Source organism: Diorhabda carinulata, chromosome 5 (genome assembly GCF_026250575.1).
Source record: "Diorhabda carinulata isolate Delta chromosome 5, icDioCari1.1, whole genome shotgun sequence".
NCBI classification, from domain to species: Eukaryota; Metazoa; Arthropoda; class Insecta; order Coleoptera; family Chrysomelidae; genus Diorhabda; species Diorhabda carinulata.
The window spans coordinates 18,596,471-18,620,868 of NC_079464.1; the positions used below are offsets into that span (position 1 = coordinate 18,596,471).

General features: G+C 30.0%; 4 protein-coding genes across 6 annotated transcripts; 3 read left to right on the forward strand and 1 right to left on the reverse strand.

Annotated features, from left to right (window-relative positions):
* On the forward strand, positions 1-1,672 carry LOC130893648 (peptidyl-prolyl cis-trans isomerase 5). The gene is made up of 3 exons (XM_057799911.1): positions 1-260; positions 320-527; positions 1,281-1,672. The coding sequence occupies exons 1-3, from the start codon at positions 105-107 to the stop codon at positions 1,598-1,600; spliced, it is 684 nt and encodes a 227-aa protein (XP_057655894.1). The 5' UTR covers positions 1-104; the 3' UTR covers positions 1,601-1,672.
* Positions 1,673-2,845: 1,173 nt separating this feature from the next.
* On the forward strand, positions 2,846-6,478 carry LOC130894058 (peptidyl-prolyl cis-trans isomerase FKBP8). The gene is made up of 6 exons (XM_057800603.1): positions 2,846-3,117; positions 3,208-3,616; positions 3,674-3,882; positions 3,948-4,242; positions 5,196-5,411; positions 6,057-6,478. The coding sequence occupies exons 2-6, from the start codon at positions 3,218-3,220 to the stop codon at positions 6,132-6,134; spliced, it is 1,197 nt and encodes a 398-aa protein (XP_057656586.1). The 5' UTR covers positions 2,846-3,117; positions 3,208-3,217; the 3' UTR covers positions 6,135-6,478.
* A 2,504-nt stretch (positions 6,479-8,982) lies between these two features.
* Positions 8,983-16,407, reverse strand: LOC130894402 (MTOR-associated protein MEAK7). 2 transcript variants are annotated; one of them, XM_057801234.1, is made up of 7 exons: positions 16,018-16,389; positions 15,743-15,967; positions 15,403-15,688; positions 13,687-13,911; positions 12,274-12,500; positions 12,139-12,214; positions 8,983-12,083 (listed from the first exon to the last, which is right to left on the reverse strand). In XM_057801234.1, exons 1-7 carry the CDS (start codon positions 16,147-16,149, stop codon positions 12,007-12,009), a joined length of 1,248 nt encoding a protein of 415 aa, XP_057657217.1. In that variant the 5' UTR covers positions 16,150-16,389; the 3' UTR covers positions 8,983-12,006. The 2 variants fall into 2 exon arrangements, with proteins under 2 accessions (XP_057657217.1, XP_057657216.1); XM_057801233.1 differs by having other exon boundaries at positions 8,983-12,214; positions 16,018-16,407.
* Positions 16,408-16,643: 236 nt separating this feature from the next.
* On the forward strand, positions 16,644-23,905 carry LOC130894401 (proton-coupled folate transporter-like). Of its 2 annotated transcripts, XM_057801232.1 has the most exons (10): positions 16,644-16,759; positions 16,831-16,861; positions 17,179-17,258; positions 17,421-17,506; positions 18,212-18,472; positions 20,306-20,480; positions 21,462-21,645; positions 21,747-22,122; positions 22,653-22,893; positions 23,573-23,905. In XM_057801232.1, the coding sequence occupies exons 4-10, from the start codon at positions 17,440-17,442 to the stop codon at positions 23,667-23,669; spliced, it is 1,401 nt and encodes a 466-aa protein (XP_057657215.1). In that variant the 5' UTR covers positions 16,644-16,759; positions 16,831-16,861; positions 17,179-17,258; positions 17,421-17,439; the 3' UTR covers positions 23,670-23,905. The 2 variants fall into 2 exon arrangements, with proteins under 2 accessions (XP_057657215.1, XP_057657213.1); XM_057801230.1 differs by lacking the exon at positions 16,831-16,861 and having other exon boundaries at positions 16,656-16,759.
* The last annotated feature ends 493 nt before the right edge of the window (positions 23,906-24,398 follow it).

Below are 24,398 nucleotides of genomic sequence, written 5' to 3' on the forward strand. Positions count from 1 at the left end.
ATCTCACTTACTGCAGCATTTTTGCATAATGTGAAAAGAGTATTCCCAAACATATTGTCCATTTGCTCTTTCATTTTGCTCAGATTTCCAAGAGAGGTTTTTTTATGAGCTTTTTATTTATTCACTGGCTAGTAAGGGATAAAGTTGGTTACAAAACAACGATGAAAGCTCTTTTAGTTTCATTGGCTTTTATAGTTATTTTAGGTTATGTGAGAAGTGATGATGATTCCGCAAAGAAAGGCCCCAAAGTAACCGACAAGGTAAATTTTCCTGTAATCTATTTTTATTTCATTTTCACATAATAACCAAAAATTTTTAGGTATGGTTTGAAATCGTCATTGGTGACGAAGCAATTGGCCGTATAGAAATTGGATTATTTGGAAAAACTGTACCGAAAACAGTGAAGAATTTTGTAGAATTAGCTACCAAACCTACAGGGGAAGGATATAAGGGTAGCAAATTCCACAGGGTGATTAAAGATTTTATGATTCAAGGTGGTGACTTTACTAAAGGCGATGGAACAGGAGGTAAGAAAATTTCTATTATATTACCTAAATTTATATCCATATTTTTTTATTTTCTGTGTTTATTTAAAAATTAAACATTTTTTCTTTAGCTTTTCTTGACAAACATCCATTTTTTTAGTTTTAATTAGGAAAAAATTGTTGAAATAAATACTTTTTTTAATCGATTTATATTTGTTGCTTATTAAATTTGTGTTACCAGAAGGCTTTTCACTGAATTTGGTTTTGAACAATCATTTTACGCATTTAATCAAACGAAATTAAGGTCATAGTGATATTATACAGGAAATGCATGAACTAGAATATAATACATCTTCATTAGAACACAATTATCTTAATTGGTGGTTATAGCTCCAGTCATTTTGTCATTAGATAAGCCATTGAGTAAATTTTAAAGTTCGAGTTGTATATTATGTTTTTCCTACGACCAACGCCGTATATCCTCAATATTTCTTTCCACACAAATCAATAAGGAAATTTCCCATCTTCCGCACGTGTTGTACACTATATTTTTTCTACGGTCCACGCCATATACTCAATATTTCCACACAAATCAATAAGGAAATTTCAAAGCTCCCGCACGTGTTGTACATTATATTTTTCCTACGAACCATGGCGTATACTCTTTCCACATAAGTGGCGATAAGGAAATTTCAAAATTTACGCACGTGTTTTACACTATATTTTACCTACAACTTAGGGGGTGGGGAGACATTCTAGTTTTTGGGGTCGTTAGAGTAGATATTTTCTTTGCAGGTCGCAGCATATACGGAGAACGTTTCGCTGATGAAAATTTCAAGCTGAAACATTACGGAGCCGGATGGCTCTCGATGGCAAACGCCGGAAAAGATACGAACGGTTCGCAATTTTTCATTACTACGAAACAAACGACGTGGCTCGATGGTCGTCATGTTGTATTTGGAAAAGTCATCAAAGGGATGAACGTCGTTAGAAGAATTGAAGCAACCGAAACAGATAGTCGTGATAAACCACGCAAAGATGTCGTGATTGCAGACTGCGGCGCAGAGACCATCGACGAACCTTTCGGCGTGGAGAAAGCCGATGCAAGAGATTAATTAGTTTTTTTATGTGTTTTCCAGTGATACTTTTCTAAGCTTTATAAATAAAGTCGTTTTTAAATAGGAAAAGAGTTTTATTCATAAAATACCTTGAAAATCGTGATGGAAATAAATTCCAGCTGAAAAAATTACTAGAGAGGTATGATAAATTACCTTCATTGTAGTCCCGTTATTTTGGAACTGTTATTTTTCGTATTACATTGCAACCACTTGATTGTTTCTATCTTATCCATTTCTCTTTAAAAGATCAAATTTTTATTAATTGCTTGATACATTTGTACTACAGCTTTTTTTAATTTTACATTTTTTTACATGTAGATTTCATTAAATATTAAGTGTAAAATGACCAATTCGTATTAAAAAAGTTATTTGAATATTAAAAAGAAAAAAACAGGAAATATAGACTCCCATCTCTACACTACTGGTTTTAAAATTTACTGTACAAATTTTTAACTAGATTATTCATGTTTTGGGTATGGTAGATAATATAAACAAATTTTCGAAAATCACTATCACCAATAGGTAAAATTTTAATCAAATACTAATTAAAAATCGCGGTTGTGTTAAATAATTAACGACGTGAAGCTAGCTGTCAAATGTAATAATAATGCTTCCGACACTAGCCGAATATATATCCATGGAAGTATCAAAATTTTTTCTAAACAGGATTAAGGAATTTATACTCAAATAAAATTGCAGAGCTGCAATTCACATATTCAATAATTTAAATAATGATAGTAGAAAATTATTTCTTTATGGGGAGCGGATCAAATGTGCGGATCTAAATATATTGCATATTTACGAAATCATTTACCTTTAATGCATACGTATAAAAAAACGTTTTTTATTGTGATAAAATTCAATTTTTTTAAAATGGAAGCTGAGATTAAACGTAAACGTGAAAATATAATATCTATTAATTGTGCAAAATAGAATGCAAAGTGAAGCTAGGCTAATGAATATAAAGTAATTGTTTTGCTATGGGTATAATTATATAAAAAAAAATTCTAATTTAGTGAAAGATGAAACATAGATATTTAACACTAATTTGTCATATAAATAGGGTGAGGAAATGATAGAGACGTAGCATTATCGTTTTGTACAATAATTTAATAAAGTTTATACTTTTTCATATAAATTTGGCATAAGTAATAAAAATTAACATTTAAAATGTCAAAATGATTGAATATTTGCTATTTTCGTTTCGCAAATCATTATTTATTTAGAGAAATAGCTTTTTGATTGAAGAATTTCAAATTTAGTATTTAAAATCTCGTGTATAAATTTTTTTAGTACTCCACTGGAGTTTCCAATCGGGCTTTATCGGAAATTTAGTTTGACTAAATTGGCAGCTACCTTCACACCTATCAAAATAATTCCAATGTTTAAAGGTCACATAATTATCATAACCTGATTGCAAAAAATAAGAATTGTCAAAAATATTAAATAAAAAAGACGAAAAATTTCAGTATCTTAATTGCTTATAACATTATAATGAAAATCTAATTATTCTGGTAAGTGTTTTATTCATATTTATCAATAATTACATACGTTTATCGAAACTTTGATAAGGTAAGAAATTGTTCACTCATTATAAATGATAGGTATATTAAAATGGCTGAATCGTTCGTGGAGCACGAGAAATCAACCGAATCTCTTTCAAATCCAAGTACAAAAGAAATATTAGAGGATTCCGATCAATCCGAATTACCGGAATTAGAACCTCTCGACGACGTCAAAAGCGAAGACAATATTAGTTGTAAAGAACAAACCGAAGAAGAAACCTCGAAACCAGAAGAAGAAACTTCAAAACCAGAAGAAGAAACCTCGAAACCAGAATGGGTAGATCTTCTAGGAAGCGGAGCTATTATGAAAAAAATCGTCGTCGAAGGCGAACCGAATAGTCGACCTCGAAGAAACGAAAAATGTGTCATAAATTACAGTTGTTACCTGGAAGATGAAACTTTGATCCAACAGGAACGAAATTTCGAATTGAATTTAGGAGAATCTGATGTAAGTGAAGATTTTAGAGTTTAAATAATAATATTTCAATATTTTGGTATCGTTTAGGTTATACAAGGTCTAGATATTTGTTTAGGGCTTATGAATATTAACGAAACGTGTAAGCTGAAGATCGAACCGAGATTGGCTTATGGTAAAAAGGGTTTACCTCCGAAAATACCGAGCGACGCGGTGGTTATTTTCGAAGTGCAATTAGTACGCGTCGAACCTGAAGACGACATAGATACCATGCCGATAGCGCAAAGAAGGAAAAAAGGGTAAAGAAAATTCGAAGTATGAAGTTATCTAAATGGTCGTTTTAATAAAAAAAATCCCATTCCAGAAATAAGAAGAGGGAACGGGGTAATTGGTGGTACACGCGAGGGGAGAACACCATCGCTATCCAGTGCTACCGGAGGGCGTTGGATTATTTGGACGAAGTCGAAGGGGGGGATAATACCAAAGGGGAAGTATCAGATTCGGATTTACAGAGTATACTGGAGGATAGGATTAGCGTTTATAATAATATGGCGGCGGCGCATATTAAGATCGAACAGTTCGGGGCGGCGCTTAATTCCCTTCAAATCGTGCTTAGATGTCAGCCGGATAACGTTAAGGCTCATTTCCGGAAAGCTAAAGTAAGTTCAGTTCAAATTTTTTTATACAATTATTATTATGGTGATAAATTAATTGGAAATAATAATAATTTTAATTAACACATAGTGATTAAAATTCGTTAAAAATAATTATAAATATAAAAAAAATTAAATGATGGTTGAAAAATTATAAAAGAATGAAAATAATCGATAAAAAATAAAAATGAAAAGATAATAATATATAAAATGTATAGTAATTAATAAATATAAAAAATATTCGATAATGACAAATATTATTTTAAAAATTAATAATTAATAAAAAACGATAATTTTGTAACAAAAAAAAATTAATGATAAATAATCAATGAAAAATATAAATTATAAAAAATTAATAATCAATTAAAACTAATTATAATTATAAAAACTGTTTATATTCAAGAAAAGAGTGATATAATAAATATTATAGAAAAATAAAAATAAATCAAAGATAATGATTATTGAGGAATAAGAATAGATAATCGATAAAAAATGATTATAATTATGGAAAATAAATGGAAGAAAATAATTAACGAAAAATTATCAGAATTATAAAAAAATGATGAAAATAAAAATAATATTAATTATAAAAGCATAAAAAAATCGAAAAAAATAGTAATTGGTAATAAAACAAAATCAATAAATATTTTAAAAAAATTAATAATCGATAAAAAATAATAAATATTCCATACATAAAAAAATTAAACGAAGAATTTAAAAAAATTAAAAATAATATAAATAAAAATGATAATTATTGAGAAATAATGAAAATATCTTCAATTTTAAATATTAATAATTACATAATGATGATTAATGCACTTTAATTTTTTTATGAGAAGGGGGAATAAATATTTTTAAAATAATGATAAAAATTATTAAGGAATAAAAATAGTTAAGAAAAATGATTAATCGATAAAAAATTAATTATAAAAAAAATATAAAAAGAAATATTTTTCGAGGCGTATATTGGACAAAACGATTTGCCGACGGCAATGAAATGTTTGCAAAAGGCGAAGGAATTATCGCCGAACGATCCGGAAATTCAAAAGGAAATGAACAATTTATCGAAAATGTTGCTTAAGCAAAAGATGTCTGAAAAGGAATTGGCGAAACGAATGTTTAATGGTTCCTCCAAATCTGCAGAAACCAATAAAAAGGCACCAGAAGGTAGAAAGGTAATTCATTTATTTTTTTTATGTTACACACATGAATACAAAATGTCATATTGCAACTGTCAGTTGTCATTAGTCCGAAATAATGTTAAAATGAATACAAAATGTCATATTTCAACTGTCAATTGTAAGAAATCCAAAATAATTTACAAAGGAATAAAAAATATCATATTTCAACTGTCAATTGTCAGAATTCCGAAATAATTTACAAAGGAATACAAAATGTCATATTTGAACTGTCAATTGTCAGAAATCCGAAATAATTTACAACGGAATACAAAATGTCAAATTTCAACTGTCAATTGTCAGAAATCCGAAATAATTTACAAAGGAATACAAAATGACAAATTTCAACTGTCAATTGTCAGAATTCCGAAATAATTTACAACGGAATACAAAATGTCATATTTCAACTGGCAATTGTCAGAAATCCGAAATAATGTAAAAAGGAATACAAATTGACAAATTTCAACTGTCAATTGTCAAAAATCCGAAATAATTTATAAAGGAATACAAAATGTCATATTCCAACTGTCAATTGTCATAAATCAAACTGATCCGATCTGTTTAATGTTGAACGAAGCGAACACGTATGGATTTCTCCTCGATGACGTACATCTTGATTCACGAGTAAAATTTTCCTTTCAGATCTTCTTGTGGGCCACAATAGGAGCGGCCGTAGCGGCTGGAGTTGCCGGCGTCGTAGCTTACCGTTTAAAAATTTAGTCAAAATAAAATCACTACCACTAAACTACCCAGTATGCATTTAATTAGAATATTTCTTTTAATATGTTCGAATTTTCATTTTTTTTTATATATTTTGTCGGTGAGGAGATTTCGTGTTGGTGAATTTACGAATTTTACAATTGTCTGTTGTTTGTTCATTTTTTTACATTTTAAATGATCATCGTTACCTGTCGTGAACTTTGACGCATTTTGTCCTACGTTTGGCTGTTGATATCTTGAGAAATTGATTCGAAAACGAACTGAATTGATCACAATCACTTTATATTACGAAGATTAAAGACAGTGTATTTGTTTATACCATTAATAAATTGTCTTTAAACTCATTGTTTGATTTAATAACCTTTTTCATCTCCCATCCCAATCATATCGACAAACGGAAATGTAAAACATAACCTATAATACCGTTATTTCAAATAATGATATTTTCCCATCCTGTATATATTATATACTAGGATTATTCTATTTATTTATCGTTACAGTTATTTTGTATCACAAATACTGCTGAAACCCCATCTAGGAACTGTTGGAGCTTGACGTTGGTGATGGGATTCAGCCGCCCTCCTCGGGTCCGCCTACATCTGCACTAGAGGGAGGGCTGGTGCAAAGGACGGCTCAGTTTGAGGTGGAAGCCATCGTACCGAAGAATGAATGTAACCCGAGCCTAAATCAGGTGTCAGATGTGACTCCTCGTTTGTCAAAGATCCTGCCTAAAAATTTAACGGCGTAGTTGTCGAGATTGTAGCGGCCAGGTGCTGCCCGCAATGCGGAGTGTTGTCTCCAACCCTGTGATATCTGATCGTTGTTGTCTTAATCGCTGACCTAAATAAGGCTGATGACTTAGTTATCCTTTGTTATGGAAGGAACACCCCATGACAAGGATCTTGCAACTAGTAGACTGACGGTGCTAGTCCGAAGGTTTAACTAAAGGAAAACCGAGCTCAATAATTTTACTAGGAGGTGGTATATTGGTATGCTCCCAAGAACTGTAGGATGGACCAAATGGCCTTACACAAATTTGGACGCAAGCCCCGAAGTAATGTACCGGGTGTCCCAATAAGAATGGCTCTCGACCATATCTCGGAAACCGTTTATAGTACAGCTTCGGGAAAAAAAATTTATAACAAAATTGACTTGGGAAAAACCTGAAAATTATTCACAGAGTTGTAGATCTACCGCCAGAGGGCGTAATTAAATACCAAAAATTATAAAATGAATTATTTACAAATATTGCCTAATTAAGATGCATTTAAACTTTGATTATCTTATTCTTCAAGAAATTCAGCGTATATTTGATTTTACAAGTTTTAGTCTATCTCTTCAAATAAGAGGTAGGGGGAAGCGGGAACTTTATTATGAAAAAACGCCTGTAAGTCCAGTTCTGCTTAACCTATCTACGCAAACTTAGTCTTTTTGAAGAGAGCTCTTTTCTACCAATGTAAGAGTTATAATTTCGAAACAACCTAATGAGTAACGTATACGCTTGAGGGCGCTACTTATTTATTTTTTTAAATCTAACTATCCTTGAAAAATGTTAAATGGAAATATGCAGTTTTAATTAAGAAATATAAAAGTACACCAACTTAGCAACAGAATAGTGAAAACATGTCGATATCTTTTTCGTATTACGAGATATCCTAAGAAATGTGTAAATTTTGAGCATTTTTCCTTAAACATAAATTACTCCGGGTTGAATGAACGGATTTTAACATTTTTTGACTCCTCGAAATTGTCTTTCCTTGTTATATTAATAATAGTTCCAATTATTATGTCAATATTACTTATGCTGTCACCGGGAAACTGCGTTATGGAAGTTAAAATGGAAATATAACTTCAAATGTTCAAATTGTCGCCTATCATTAGTAGTAGATTAGAGTAGATTGAACAGCAGTCTCAATTTCTGCCCTCGAAATACTCAAAATGGTGTTTCGTATTCTCTCGATCATGTTATCTCTAGTAGTGGGTCTAATTGCACAAACAAGGTCCCAAAGATAGAAATCTAAGACGATTAAGTCATATTTCAATTGTTAGTTGTCAAAAATCCAAACTGCTCTGATTTATTTAATCAAAGGCCTATGGATGTTAGCATCGAACCAGCCTTGTTGTCATATGTCAATTGTCAGAAATTTGAAATATTGTATAAAAATGTCAGAAATCCGAAAGAATGTACAAAGAAATACAAAATGTCATGTCAATTGTCAGTAATTTAAACCGACAAAAAGTCAATTGTCATAAATCCGAACTGATCCGATTTTTTTAGTGTTAAACAAAACAAACGCGTATGGATGACTTGAAGCAGCATTGTTGTCATATTTCAATTGTCATAAATCCAAAATATTGTACAAACGCATACAGAATGTCATAGTTCCACTATCATATCAATTGCCATAAATCCAAGCCAAGATTTGTATAATTTTGAATGATACGAACGCCTATGGATGACAGTATTGTTGTCATATGTCAACTGTCAGAAATGCGAAATATTGTTTAAGGGAAAGGGACACTATAGATTCTTTGAGTCGCATTGTATAAAATACGAATTTTCACTTAATTTAATCTTATATAATAGAAAAATTTTTCGAATATTAAAATACTTTTATTTATTACCCAGAATATAATTAGCATTTCTATCGAAAAAATTTTGAGGTTGAAGGGGTCAATGTCATTTTAGAAATGAAATCTTATTGAATTTGATATTTTTTTTGTATAATGAAACATTTTGAGTGAATAATTTTTTTGCTAAAAATAAATTTCATTATCTCGGAAAAATACAAAATACCTTGCAATTAATTCGAATTTATCATCTTTGGAATTTGTTAATAAAACGACGTCAAGTATATACTTTTTATTATAACATATAAATAAATCACATACAATATTGTTCAACACCAAAACAGGTGGAAAATTTTCGAAATTATCTCAAAATATCGATTTTACAAAAACAGTTTTTTCAATCGGGTCATATAGAATTATTCAGACGGTTTTTTTGTGGTATAAATTCGATTAAACAAAATTATTCTAATTTCAAACGATGTACAACTATTCCCACAACGTCTCATTCTTCTGGTTAATCATATGATTAAAAAGATATAACATAAACTCAACTTCCATTAAGAAAGTCCTGAGCAACCAGCAAAAAGTCCTTCATAAGGAAAAAGAATAAATAACTAATTAATAAAAGATGACTTCCAGTTGCCTTCAAATACGATATTCCATTTTTATAGAATCTAGAGGAAATAAAGAACTACAAAACACTCAAAAAGATCTGAAAGAAGCGCAAAAGGAAATACAAGTGGTATAAAAAGTGCAACTGGATTCTAAATGCTATTTGGCTTCAAGTAGATCGGAATTGAAAAGAAATGGACCAAAATGAAGACCATTTGCTATTAGATGATATCACCTAAACACAGATTGATCCAACAATCCCCGAATCCAACTAGGAAGACATGGTGGCGACAGATGAATGGCAGCAGGTTGATTGCGGTCTCGAACAATTCCCCAGGTCCAGACCTTACTCCGGCATGCAGAGCTTTGCTGAAGTGGACCAATCCTTCCCTAGCTACTCTAGGAACCACCACGAAGAAAGAAAAACAGTGGGAACAAGAACTTAGGAAACATCCAACTTTCGAGTAAGAATACATCACGATTAAAGAAAGAACATGCCGGAACCGGGACAACCAGGAGGCAGAGATGACCCACTGGAGCGGGATGCCGCTACCTCAGCCAAGGGCTTGTACCATAGGAATCAACAACCAAAACTTTGGAGCAACACTACCCTCAGCTTCAAAGAGGAAAAGGGTTGAGACTACCTGAACTCAAAATCTGGAAAAGAAGAAAAGAGAAGGATAAAGACAGTGTTTCAAGCCGAATGCGTGATAGCAAATTTCGGTGGAGGAGGCATTAGTGAGTAAGATTTTCTCTGGATTGGAGCGTGAGCCGGGAATAATTCTGGTCGGCCGAGTGGTTACAGCTGAAGGTTCCACAGCTAGTGGGTTGGAACGGGAGCTGAATTAACGACGTGTGCGGGGAAGGATTAGGAACGATTGCTTCTAGATGGTATTAACTATCTAAACATGACGATTTGGCTGGGTTGAGAAGACTTAAGTAGTGGGATAGAGACCAGAATGGTTTTGAAGCAAAACGGATTGAAAAAACTGCTACGGTAAGATGGTTGATAAAAGTGTGCATTAAATATGTTCGTTTCGATATTGTAAATGAAGTAAAAGTAAATGCAATCGATGTGGTTAATTCAAGTAAAATCAGATTTCCTATATACTGATAAAATAAGTCTGAGTTTTTTTAACAGTGTAATTTTAGAATCACATAAATTTTATTAAAAATAATTTAACAGTGTAGTAATTTTTATGTGTAAATTTGATAAAAATATTGAGGAATTGAAAGGAACTTGGAATAATGTAATTGGCTGATTTACAAGGAAATTATGGATTTGAAATATCACATATAATGATGCTTTTTTTGGAAATTGGTTAAAAAATTACCTTACGTATATACACAGATTTTAAGAAAAAAAAAAACAATTAAAAACAAAAAAAAAATAATTAAAACAAAAAAAACAATTTCTTATATATTTTTGATTATATTTAGGATTTAAAATAGAATCAAATATTCAAATAGATTTTTTCGAAATTTTTTTTAATCGAAACATTTTTTTCTGTATTTTTTGTTTTAAATATTTTTCGATGTAAAAATTTGAGGACAGGAAGAAAACTATAATTTTTATTTTAAATATCAGTTTTAGGTTTGAGGTTTTTTGAAATTTTGACTACTTAAATGATTGAAAAATGAAAGTTTTTATGAAAAAAATTTTTGTCCATAATGCAGATTCTCTTAAACAATTTAGCGTATTTCGAAAAAAATGAAATACATTTTCAACCAAATAGTTGAAAATGGAAAAAACAGTTTTTGTGAGAAAAAATTAAAAAAAAAACAATTTTTGCACATTTTTTTTGTTTTAAATATTTTTTGATGTAAAAAAATAAAAAATTGAGCGTTTTTCGAAAAAAATAAAATACACTTTTGACCAAATAGTTGAAACTGAAAAAAAAGTTTTGTGAAAAAAATTTGAAAAAAAATTTTTGCCCAATTTTTTCGAATTTTTCTGTTTCAAATATTTTTCGACGTAAAAAATTAAAAATTCAGCGTTTTTTGAAAAAAATCAAATACACTTTTAACTAAATGATTTAATAGAAATAAACCTAAAATTAATTTTATTCATATAGTTTTTTAATTATTTTACAATTTTATTGTCTTAAATTTTTAACAAATAATTCTGTTGTAAAAAACACAGATTCCATATTTTCCAAATATTGAAACAAATTTCTCAAAAGAAAATAAAAATGAAAAAACTGTTTCTTCACACTTTTTTGTGAAAAAAAATATTTGAATAATTTTTTTGTCTAAAAACTGCATTTTCGAAAAATTTGATAAGATTTTGGGAAAAAACTAATTGTTTAGAAAAATAACGATTTTGTTAAAAATTTCGCTCAAAAATATTAAAATCAAAAAACGAAAATTTTTTTCATACATTTTGAACCCAAAAATTTCAATAAATCGCAGCATTTTTTGGTAAAAAAAGACAATAAATAATTTTTTTCATTTAATCAAATAGAACGATATTTTTTCACTATTCATTTCCATTTTTTAAACCGATTATTTACTGAAATAAATAAATAAATAAATATAGAATTTAATTCAATTAAATCAATCTTTTTATCTCAAAAAGGCTTAATTTTCCCCACTTATTCCGGCGGCGGTTCCTTCAATCCTTCACTGTGCATTTGTTTACCCGCCATTTTGAGCATAGCCTTACTCTCCGCATTCCCGTCGAGTATACTCATACCGCCGCCGACCCGTTCCCCTTTTTCTTGAGGCGTAGGCGGCGGTTGACCGATACCCCACACTTCCATATGTCTAAAAGTGAATTCTTTAGTATGGGAAAGCTGCTGGTAATCCCTGTAAGTCGTACACGACGGACTGCTCTGACCTTTACCGTATTCGCTGTCAAACCAAAGACCCCAATAACCATGCTGACCTCCCATCGCCTAACACATAAAATCAATTAAAATCACGAAACAATCCAACAATCAAAAATTTTATTTACCATCCCATTTGGCAACGTTTGTTGATGCAAATTTAGATATTGGAAATTTTGGTTGTACCCTGTAGATGAGAATACCCTCATACGAGGCGCTAAAGTGAATAGAAAACTGCTATCGTCGCCGAAGAATTTCGCGTTCAATTCCCAATTCGCCGGGGCAAATCCACCGAACGTGTAACCGTTTGAATCTTCAACTACGAGTATGGATGGTCCCTGATTCACTATTCTACCTATTTATACGAAAAAAAATTGGTTTTATTAACGTAAATATTGATATCAAAAATTTAGTCATTTCTCACAATACCCGGTTTATAATTAACATTGACAACAATGTGTATTAGCTTTGATTTATAGTTCAAGATGGAGGTTATTGATCTGATTTTATAACGAATCAATATTATCCTTAAAAACATTTATTTTTTCAAAATACAAAAATTAAAATCTCAAAATATAATAATTAAAATGAAAATAATCAATTAAATATCGATTAATAATGATCAATTTTCAATATATTTGTAATACGTCGATACGTATAAACAACTGTCAGAGTAGAATTAGTTACAGCGTTGCCAAGTTTTTTTTTATTTAAATTCTAATTATTTCAGTTCGGATGTTGAAACGGAAACGGAATTTTTTATAGGTTTATATTAAAAATGGAAAGAGTTATTGAAAATTCAACTTTTTCAGTAACGAATAAATGATAATTACATAATTTACGACTAAATCGAATGATAAAATATTTCATTTAAATTATTTTTTCCAATCACCTCTGATGTATAATTAACATTGACAACAACGCGTATTAGCTTTGTTTATAATTCAAGATGGAGGTTATTGACCTGAACTATTTATATTATGTTAACATTGGCGTTAGTTAGGTTAGGTTAGTGAAGATAGTTGCTATGGGCGCGCGGAACAGGGTCAGCTTTAGAATTTCGAACAATGACAATTAAAAATGTTTTATAATTATTTGGAATGTTATCAAATTTTCTATTTATTGAATTTAAAATAATGACACGATCAATGATTTTCAAAAAAGTGAAGAATTATAGCAACTGAAAATATAAAATTTTCAATTGAATTTCATTTCAATTTTCAAAATTTTAAAAATATTCGTATACCCTGAAAAATTATTACATTTGGCAACACAGGAATATTTATTTAAAATCCAATTCGGTTTATATTTTCTATTTGAATTATAATAAATATTTATGGAATTTGAATTTTTGAAAATATGTCAAGAAAATGTCGTAAAACATATTTATTTCCAATTATTTCCGTTATTAAATTACCTCTGGCAACATCGCGAATTCAATACGATTTATCATTAAAAGATGGAGGTTTCAACGTAAACATTGTATAATTGTAAAATCGTTAAAAATTTTTGAAATACGTAGTTGAAAATTCGATTCATACCTATTAGAGTTGAAAACGATTCTCCGTGTATTTGAGAACTGAAAAGGAACCGCCATTCGAGTTGATATTGTTGAGGTAAATGCGCGTTTATGAAAATTATTTGGTTGAGATCCAATATACTTGGATAAGAAGGCATTAGATCCAAACCGCGACAGAACGGCACCAAACTTCGATCTTTTTCCTTTTCTACGGCGCCATCGTGTTCTTCGGTCGGCAATGATGATCCTAAGGACAATCCGAACCGCATCAAAATATTTTTTTTAATGAAACGCCACGTATTTTAATTCGAAATCACCTTCACGTTGCAACAATTCGATTTTGTTAAATGTTATTATTATTGACGTATATTATAACAAAAACAACGCCCTGTATATATATATATATATATATATAGTGATGATGATATTATATAGTGATCACCCTTTCAAAGCCACCTAAACTACCATTTTTCATTTTTTTTTGAATAAATTTTGACATATTTTGACTCTTATAGATTTGTTTTTTTACAGCTTTCTAAGTATAGAGGGTGCAAAACAATAATTTAATTCCCTGTATAAAACACAACAAGCAAAGGGAATTTCGAATAAGATACAGAATGATTCATTGAAAAAATAAAAAGTTTGGTGTGTTCAAAATAGAAAATTTACAAACAATTACGCCAGAACCAGTAAGGTTCTGTATTAGACTTACATTGTCGAGAGAACCGCGTGAGCTCACTCGACCCTGTATTTTGTCCGGTCCTGCGTCCTCTACGTCGTTTTTTTTCATACGCAGGAACTTGTCCTTTGATGACATTACAAAACTGCTGTAGCAAATGCGGTCCTGTATATTATTTACATTGTGGTACGAGTCGTCGGTGCTGATCCAGCCCTGCACTTTGTTTACATTGGTAAATTTTCGTGGTAATCCTTCGAGCCGGTACGGCCATGTACTTTGTTGTAAAAAATCGTCAGAATTGGTCACATCCTGTACTTTATGTACATTACAAAAACAAACTGTTATAGCAAATACGGTCCTGTTTTTTTACATTGCAAAACGAACTGTTGTAGTCATTACAGTCTGCATTTTGTTTACATTTCAAAACGAACTATTTTAGTCAATCCAACCCTGCACTTTGTTAACATTTCAAAACGATCTGAAATTACCAAACCGACTCTACGTTTTGTTCACTTTTTCTCAGGAATCGTTCGAGTCAGTACGGCTCTGCAATTTGTTTATATTGTCGTTTGAATCGTCAGAATTGGTCCGGTCCTGCACTTTGTTTACTTCGCCATAAAAATCGTCGGAGCTGATTCGGTCTTGCACTTTGTCAAAAAAAATCGTAAAAGCTGATCCGGTTCTGCACTTTTTTTACATTGCCAAACACTTTCAACCAATCCGATCCTGCACTTTATTTACTTCGCCATAAAAATCGTCGGAACTGAACCGGTCCTGCACTTTGTTTACACTACCAAAAATTTTTAACCAATCCGACCCTGCACTTTATGTACTTTGTCACAAAAATTGTCAGAACTGAACCAGTCCTGCACTTTGTTTACATTGCCAAACACTTTTAACCAATCCGACCCTGCACTTTGTTTACTTTGTGAAAAAAATCGTCGGAGCTGATCCGGTCCTGCACTTTGTTTACATTGCCGATAAAAACCATTAAAACCGTTGATATAAATATTAACCTGTATAAAATTAATGAAATAATGAAAATATACAAATAATCACCTGGTTTTTCGCTGGCAACTCCTCCTTTTTCCTTATGGGTGATACTGAATAAATACATGGACACATATAATAACAGTTGACCCAATAATGTAGCCCCTTGTAACCATATCTCTAGAGATCTTCTATTGAGAATTTCACCGGTGGTTAATTCGTGAGTCAAACTTTCTGCTAAACGTTGAATATTTTGTGGTAAGGTGAAACAACCTTTAGAAAACCATGTTTTGTACTGTTTATTGTTACTTAATTTTTGGATTTTCATATAAGACGCCACTATGCTTTCGACATACTGAAATAGTGCAATTTCGACGATTTATTTGGATTAAAACTCATTTGAACTTACCTCTTTGACTAACATATAAGGTATGTCACTATTTTCGGTTTCACTATTGCCTAGTGAAGTTAACAACACTTTCACTTTTTCATCGACTGTACCTCTCGTACAGAATACAAATAACTCGGCGAATTTTTCTAATTCAACTGTAGTTTGTCGATGTTCACCTATACCGAATAAATAATTATTCAAATATTGTAATAATCTTGGATCTACCTGACTTCCCCATATTTTCTAAAACGATATCAAATCAGCAAATCGCTATTGAGTAAATGAAAACTTACAGTTAGTTCTTCTTCTTTGATCTTTTCGGAATTTTTACTAGCGAGTTTAAAAGAATTACTAACAATAAGTTGTTCGTCTTTGGATAAAAACGGACATTTCGCCGCTAATTTCTTGCTGCTGTTTGCACCCATTTTATAATTTTCTTCAATTTACTTTGATGCTTCAAACTCGACAATCGATATCTATAATATACAACTATTATTAATTACCTTTTTTATTTACCGTAAATATTTTTGATAACAATTCAAATTGTAATAAAATCTGATTAGACACATATCTGAAGCTTGTGATTTAATAGTAATTTTTTATCTAAACAATCATTTTCGTCAAAATTTGTCCAAATCAACTGATATTGACAGTTTACATTTCGTGGCCTTGATTTTAACTTCAAGCTACATAATCGAAAGGTGCGTTTCAAAAAGCGTTCCAAATGACTCAGCATGCTTGTCAATGTTTTTTTGGATGGTTATGAAAAATTATTAAAAGAACTTAATAAATGTGTATATTTCAATAAATACTGTTGTCAGATCAAATTTTAATTCATATCTTTAATTAAAATAAATTACGATAATTGTATTTCAGTTATTAGGTTCGGTCCAACACATCAAAAAACCGTCCTTGGTACAGTGACGATTCTGTGCTATCGAGATTACGTGTTCCAACTGTATAGTTACCGTCACAGAGCCTTAGGTATCGTTTATGAACCATTTCTGGAACGATTTTTTCGATACTTGTTTTATAGTAAGTATTGTTAAAAGAATAAACGCTTCAAATTAGTTGGAACAAACCTATTAACAATATTAATTTTATAGATATATAACTTAGGCAACACTTTATACATGTGTAAGTATAATCGACGTTGTTTCTTAAAAGAATATTTGCCCACCTCTAGTTTTACGTAAGCTTACAGCTGATTTAGGTTTATTTTGTTTTGAAATTGATACTTTTTATTAAACTTTTGTTTTAGTGATTTCAAATAAAATGCGTAAATTACTATTCGTAAAAGTTTGTTTTAAACTATCAGAAAGTGATATTTCAAATTTAAATACAATAAATTATGCATGTATTAAGTAAATTATGCAGTTAGTACATAACTTTAGTGTTTGAAAGCAATTTTTTGTTGTGTGATAAGTATATACATACCTTTGTGATTCTTTTAGAAATGATTCATTTACTCATTTTTTGACCTTCAACAAATGAACGTAAATCTTGATGTTACATTTTGCATCTAGACTATCAAGTACGTATATAATAATTACTATTTCAAAAAAATTAATTTCATATTTGAATAAAATAATTTTAAAATTGCTAATTTCTTATCTTATCAGAAAGTGGGAAGTTTAAATTTACTTTGTTTATTTCAACAAACGAGAAGTTTTGTTTAATAGAATTTTGTTTTCAGTTCAGTGAATTGTGTAATTATGGTGTTTGTAAGACCAACAATTGAAATACCACTTATTTTATTTTCCTTCACTTTTGAGTTATTAGGTGAGTTGTTGATTAAATTTTATTGATAAATTATTACATTTTACAATGAGAATTAACTAATCTGAAAGATCTCGTTTCATATGATAGTTTGGAAATTTGAGGTTATATTTTTGACGTTACTATGTGCCCTTATTGTTTGTTACAAGTGTCAATTTCTTCTTTTTTATTTTGACGATTCTCTTCAATTTCATCAGTATCAGTTTAGTGATTATTATAAAATCAAGCAGAATAAAATTCCGAAAATTAGATAAAATAATGAACTGATATACTTTTTGCACTTTTTTATACGTTTTCAGTACCATTTTGTAATTAAATTAAATTAAAACACGTATGCCCATGTTATACTTAATCAGTTCAAAAAGGAAAATTGTTGTAAGGATTTGATAGAAATAGAAGAATCAGATAATAGAAATTATTTTTAAACGCAATTCTGAACCATCTACTGAGATGTGGTGTATTAATTAAAAAAGTATTTGTTTGAGTTAAAAAAGCATTTGGCCACGTCAAAGGGGATTTGATCGCGTTGAAAAATTATTTGGTCGCGTGTATGTTTAATGTTGATTTCTTTGTTTAAAGTGAAACTAGCCTAGAAACGCGTGATTTCTAACATTGATTGACCATTCCTGCGGTAGTTGATTCTCATTGTGACGTACGTTTTAATTGGGGTTGAAATAAAAATTAACTGTTTGTTTTTCGAACTTCAAGGCCCCGTTAATACTAATTTGATGTTATATCGTACCTGTTACGTTATACTGGGATTCAATCAGTCAGAATGTGCTTTACTAGGAAATACTGAAGATAATAATGAAACTAAAGCTTTAGAAGAGAAAGTGCAGCCCATGTATAACGTCATAGAAACCACAAGATCTATGGTAGAAAATGTAATTGGATTGGCGTTGTGTTTGTTTCTCGGGCCTATTTCCGATAAATTCGGAAGAAAACCAATTATATTAATATCTCATACAGGTACTTTTAATTGTTGTTTTGGCCATCTTCATTTCTTTATCATTTCCATTGATTCAATTCATCGCATGGTGACATAAGGGAGATAGAAATAACACTCGACGGATTTTGAAAATAATGTAATACATCAAAAACACAATTTTCATTACAAAAAATAGATTTTATTCATCTCCTTCAAAAGCTAAACAATCATTCAAAGTCTTTTCTACAGACATATTAACATTTCGTTTCAATATGGCGGTTGTGGGCAAACAGGTATTTTCGTGTTAATTCGATTTTATATCATCATGAAGTACTTTTCGAGTTGCGGAGTGAATATTTGAAGATTAAATGTACAACTACGAGATTTAGATTAATGATATGCCTAGTTGCCATTTATTTTTTCACAATTACTTTTTAATAGCATCAAAACTTATTTCCTCGTATAGAAAACGTATTAATTTCAAGCGAATTTCACGCCTATTATATCAAATTATTATATTATTATTTTGCCGATGTCTTACACAAGTGTAGGTAACTCTTCTTTTTTTACCTGATGTATTGATTTCTTTCTGTGGCTGCATCCATATTTATATATTACGTCATAAAATAAGTTGGTAACACTAGCTAACTTATATGTTGATTGCCGATTTAAATAAAATGAGGTTAGGTAGTGAAAACACGTATTTATTTTTTATTTACACAAACAACTGATAAATAAAACCAAATCTAATAAATTCAAAGTTATTTAAAACAGTAAAACAGTGTAGCAACGTTAAACTGACATTTGACAGATATCCAGTCATACAAACATTTCTTTCGGATTTTACATTTCTTTACAAATGAGTGTCACTAAAATTTTCTATTTAGGTGTTTCATGACAGCGCAATGTAGCCATATATATCGTCAAAAAATGAATAGCAATTTAAAGTCAGTTTGAATATGAATTTTGATTATTGAAATATATTTTTAATACAAATAATTCGTCAATTTTGGAACATCCTTTATGATAATATATAAAACATGGCGTAATTAAAAGAAAGGAAATAGTTATGGGCAACGAGTATTAAATATTTTGTAAATGAAAATAAAAAAGGAGTTCATATTTTTACCAAATTCATCTATAATATTTAGAAATTTCTAACATTTCTACCGAAATCTAAGTGAAATTTTCCCATTTTAAATGAAACACCCTGTAATTATGTGTATAAAACTAGTATTAGGGTTTATTCCAATCGAATCACCCCAACTAAAACCCGTTAAAATTTTAACTTTAATGAGTAATATTAGACATTGCTAACAATTTTTTTTATCTTATCATTAACAGTATATATAAAAAATATGATCCTTGTAGCCGTTACTGTTTGTTTGTTATTTTTTTGCATGAAAATTAAAACATCGATGTTTAATCTCAAGGTTACTATCGTCATACTAAACAGAATAATCTAATTATCGAAGTTTTGTATAATTATTGTTATTTAGCATTGGATATTATTTCATTTCAAACTAATTTTCGTACTGCCTCAATCGATAAATAAAAAACTTAAATTTCCAACGACCGACCTTGCGATTTATTTATAGTTATCTCAATTGCCAGACGTACAGGAAATTGTAAACGTTAAAAATCGAATGGAATCATGGGTTTTTATTTATCCACAAATAATTCAAGACGAAAGTTAACTAAATTTTGCAGTAGCAAAACTTCAATTTCATACGAATTTTGAGTAATACAGGGTGGCGCAATAGAAGTTCATATAGCATCATCTGGGTGGTGGTTGGATAGTTGCACTCGTAGAGTTTTAGTAGCCATGAGAGACTTCAAATATCATAAATTCTACAGGTTCATTCACCTTTTAGGTATGGTTTTTGCTTTAATGATAATGACTGTACTAAGTTATTTTCCAAATGTAAGTCCTTGGTATTTTATGTTATCTTCAATACCATCTATGTTAACCGGGGGTTCTGCTGCGTTTTTCGTTAGTCTATTATCTTATATTTCCGATATAAGCACTAATGAAACTAGAGGAATGAGGTAGGTACCCCGATATTTTTTACATTTAAAGCTAACAACTCCATGCATCGATTTTAATGAAATTTTGACATCAATATCTACCCCACGCAGATCAGGTCCAGAAAACATCCTTGGTGTGGCCAAAAGCGTTGCCATCGCGTCTCTGAAAGGTCTAGAGACACCTGGAATGAGATAAACGAAGGTCCAGATAGATGGACTCCTTTCGTATTTCACTAAACAACTGCTCCAGCTAAATAGGCGCGAAATCAGACTAGTGACCGAACTTCTAATCGGACACTGCCATCTAAGACCTCATTTTCGGCTCCCTGGCTACCAACAACTATGAAAGCCACGTTACCGGAAGGAAATTTCGAAATCTTTTCAATATCAACTATTTAAGAAGCAATTTCGCAGTAAAACTGAGATTAATAAGGCCTAAAATCGAACAAATTACTTCACAAACCACACAAAAACTTAAGGCAAAAGCATTTGTTTACCCCACAGCGATTATTTTGACAGATTGTAGAGATTCCTCCGTATTATTAATTTGTCTATGGTATTATTCTAACGATTCCTATCAAAATTGGCCTTTCCCAATATATCCTATTCATCGCTTGCCTATGCTAAGCAAAACACTGTATAGATAAATTTCGAAATGTTTTTAATATCAACTATTTAAGAAGCAATTTTACAATAAAACTGTGAATAATAGGGCCTAAAATCGAACAAATAACTTCACAAACCCCACAAAAACTTACGAAAAAAGCATTTGTTTACCCCACAGCGATTATTTTGACATTTAGTTAGATTGTGAGATTCCTCCGGATTATTAATTTGTCTACGGTATTATTTAAATGATTCATATCAAAACTGGTCTTATCCTTAATACAATTACCAATCAAGTTAGGTTAGTAACCTGCATTATATTCTAAATAACAAAATAGTAAAAGACCATTTTCCGTAATGTATGAAGTTAGCAGTTTCATTTAATTTTACTTGTAGAATGGCATTATTTGAGGCGAGCTTTTCAATTGGTATGCTTATAGGAAACTTTTCAGGTTCCTATATATTTTACGCTACAAATTACCCCGCTGTTTACGCCATAGCAATGGTATTAATAATTTTAAATATAACGTATATTTATTTCTTTGTACCTGAATCGACGCATGATAATATAAATCGCGAGGTAAGTACGATTTATATAAAATCATTAAAAAGTAGGGTTATGTTATAGTAAAAGAAATTTCTACAGGGTGTTGTTGTAATTTTTTCTATTTTATTTTATAGTTTCGATTTAAAGAATTGTGTAACGTAGTCGATCTAAAAGAAATGTTCAAGGTACTTGTAAAAGCTAGAGAAAAGTACAATAGAAGCATAATTATGCTAATAACCGCAATTTTAACAGTGCACGTTTTCCTTTCGAACGGCGATTCGAAATTATATTTATTATTAAGAGACAAATTCGGATGGAATTATACACATTATACATACTACAGTGGTGTTAGTAATTTACTATTCACTTTAGGTACCATCAGTGGTACGTACATTTTACAAAATTTGTTAAATGTTACCGAATCCGTTGCCATATTACTCGGCATTATTTCCGCGATGAACGGTTATTTGATTAGAGGATTGGCAACTACGGATTTTCACATCTACTTCAGTAAGTAGATAAACATTTATTTTTAATAGTTTAATCAATCGATTAAATGTGTGAATGAAGTCGTTGCCAGATTATGAGATTGTGAGGTGGGATTGTGGTAAAACTAAACAACAAAGTGTACTAACTCTAATATATTTCCGAGCTTTCGGATATCTATGTATGTATATATATAAAAAAACATTAAATTAAATTGAAATATGTCAGTTGTTTTATGAAAAAAAAGTTTAGTAAAAAACAACAAAATTGTTTTGTTATTACAGGGATATATTAAAAAAATGTTTCTAAATAAATTTTGTAAATTCAAAGTAGCGACCGCATAAACTGAATTTCATATATTTCCAATTAAAAATTTCTCGAGTTCTCAGTTACACATAGTTTTCCAAGATTTTATATACAGTTTGGCAACGCCGCGAACTACTTTAACGGTCATTACCGATTTCTTAACTCATTATAACCTCACTTATTATACCAACGTTTATGTGCTTTTTTAATGGGATTTTGTTACATTATTATTATATTTCGATTTGTAGGTGTTGTTGTTAAATTATTAGGAGCAATAATAAGTCCGCAATGTCGTACGTTGGTAGCAAAACTAGTACCAGCCGATGAAATTGCGAAAATATTCTCTTTGATAATTTTTGTTCAGTTTATTGTATCAATAGCTGCGTCCCCGTTTTACACAATGATATATAACATAACTGTAAATACAAATCCAGCTGAATATAATTTCGTTTCTGCTGGATTATTCAGCATTGATATAATTTTGATATTGTAAGTATTATTACAGTATTTGGTATCATTCATTCATCATTTCATTATCTTAACATGATTCACTACATTTGTAGCAATTTCATCATTTTTTTTTATATCTTGTTTATATCTCTTACGTATTGATATTATTTCGATTAAAATTATATGAATTACGAAGTTACAGCTGATTTAATGCAATTTTAAAATTTATTCATTTTCGGATGGCGAAAAAGAAATTTTAATATTCACTACATGACAGATGATGTATAAAACGATAATTCGTAAAAATTAATGTTGTAAAACTACTTTGGTACTATTTCGTGAAAAAGAATGTCTTACCTTTAATCCTGAATGATGTTTTATACATTTCTTACTATAAGGAACACTTGTGATAATTTTTTTTTCAATAAAAATACATTTTTGAATATTATACGACTGCTTGGAATATTTTTTTGGATGTTAAAAATGATAATAAAACGATATCACTTGTTCGTTATATCCTGCATTCAAACTACATTGTTGGTTATATTAATTTTTCTTCTTATTTTCTTAGAAGATATCATTTGTTTGTTTGAACAACTTGTGCTCAAACTACATTGTTTTGATATGTCAATCTTTCTTCTTTTTTATAAGATCATAGTATAATACAAAACATAGAGGTTGAAAAATTTTTTGAAAATTTAAATTAACGTTTTTTTAGAGTTGTTATGGTATTGGAATTCAAATCCACTGTGAATTATGAAAAATTGAAAAATGAAGAATCAGTTATTGAATCCGATCAAGTGATAGAAACTTGATTTATGTTTTGATTCTCAGTAACTGCGAAATTACATAGATAAAACGATAAAATATATTTAGAAATACTCTTTATTTGATTGAATTTGTGAACTTTTACTACTTAGAGGTGCTACTTTAATAATTTTAGTGATTTTATCGTGAAATGTGATAATTTTTTATAAAATAATGTTACGACCTGAAATTGTGATAAATATAAATATTTTATATAGAAAAATAAAGTATACAGAATTATAAATATTTTATTTAAATATTAAAACATATTCCACATCGATACATCATTCCCATATAGAAAATAACTTATTTTGTATTCGGATAAACTAAAACATGTGACAACACTGCAATCGTTCAAACAACAAACGCGAACTAAACTGAATATTAAAAATCAAAGTGCAGATTTTGAGTATTGTTATTTAAATATTTCAGATTGTGACTTTCGATTTGTTTATCTTATCAAATTAGATCTAAATAGGAAAATAAAAGTTTAAATTTTATTACATGCGTGTGACTAATGTCTCAACAGGTTCGAGACCTCAGAGAAATTTTTACGAAAACAGATGTCTTAGGTACACCGTTGTCACGTTGTAATTCCAGTTTTTTTTTATATAAAATTTTATTGTTGATTACTTTCACATTCAATTTAAACAATAGGAAATGAAAATAATAGTTTTAAATAAAATAATTATCGATTATTCATAATAGAATTATATTTAATTACTATTATTTATAAA

Bases quoted from the DNA above. Each gene is read 5' to 3' on its own strand.
- LOC130894058 (XM_057800603.1), top strand. From the start codon at position 3,218: ATGGCTGAATCGTTCGTGGAGCACGAGAAATCAACCGAATCTCTTTCA. The intron at 3,617-3,673 runs GTAAGTGAAGAT...GGTATCGTTTAG, and splicing joins TGAATTTAGGAGAATCTGAT to GTTATACAAGGTCTAGATAT. The intron at 4,243-5,195 runs GTAAGTTCAGTT...ATATTTTTCGAG, and splicing joins CTCATTTCCGGAAAGCTAAA to GCGTATATTGGACAAAACGA.
- LOC130893648 (XM_057799911.1), top strand. From the start codon at position 105: ATGAGCTTTTTATTTATTCACTGGCTAGTAAGGGATAAAGTTGGTTAC. The intron at 261-319 runs GTAAATTTTCCT...AAAAATTTTTAG, and splicing joins GCCCCAAAGTAACCGACAAG to GTATGGTTTGAAATCGTCAT. The intron at 528-1,280 runs GTAAGAAAATTT...TTTTCTTTGCAG, and splicing joins TAAAGGCGATGGAACAGGAG to GTCGCAGCATATACGGAGAA.
- LOC130894401 (XM_057801232.1), top strand. From the start codon at position 17,440: ATGGTGTTTGTAAGACCAACAATTGAAATACCACTTATTTTATTTTCC. The intron at 18,473-20,305 runs GTACTTTTAATT...TTCACCTTTTAG, and splicing joins TATATTAATATCTCATACAG to GTATGGTTTTTGCTTTAATG. The intron at 22,894-23,572 runs GTAAGTATTATT...ACGTTTTTTTAG, and splicing joins ATTGATATAATTTTGATATT to AGTTGTTATGGTATTGGAAT.
- LOC130894402 (XM_057801233.1), bottom strand. From the start codon at position 16,149: ATGGGTGCAAACAGCAGCAAGAAATTAGCGGCGAAATGTCCGTTTTTA. The intron at 15,968-16,017 runs GTAAGTTTTCAT...ATATCGTTTTAG, and splicing joins TCAAAGAAGAAGAACTAACT to AAAATATGGGGAAGTCAGGT. The intron at 15,689-15,742 runs GTAAGTTCAAAT...GCACTATTTCAG, and splicing joins CTTATATGTTAGTCAAAGAG to TATGTCGAAAGCATAGTGGC.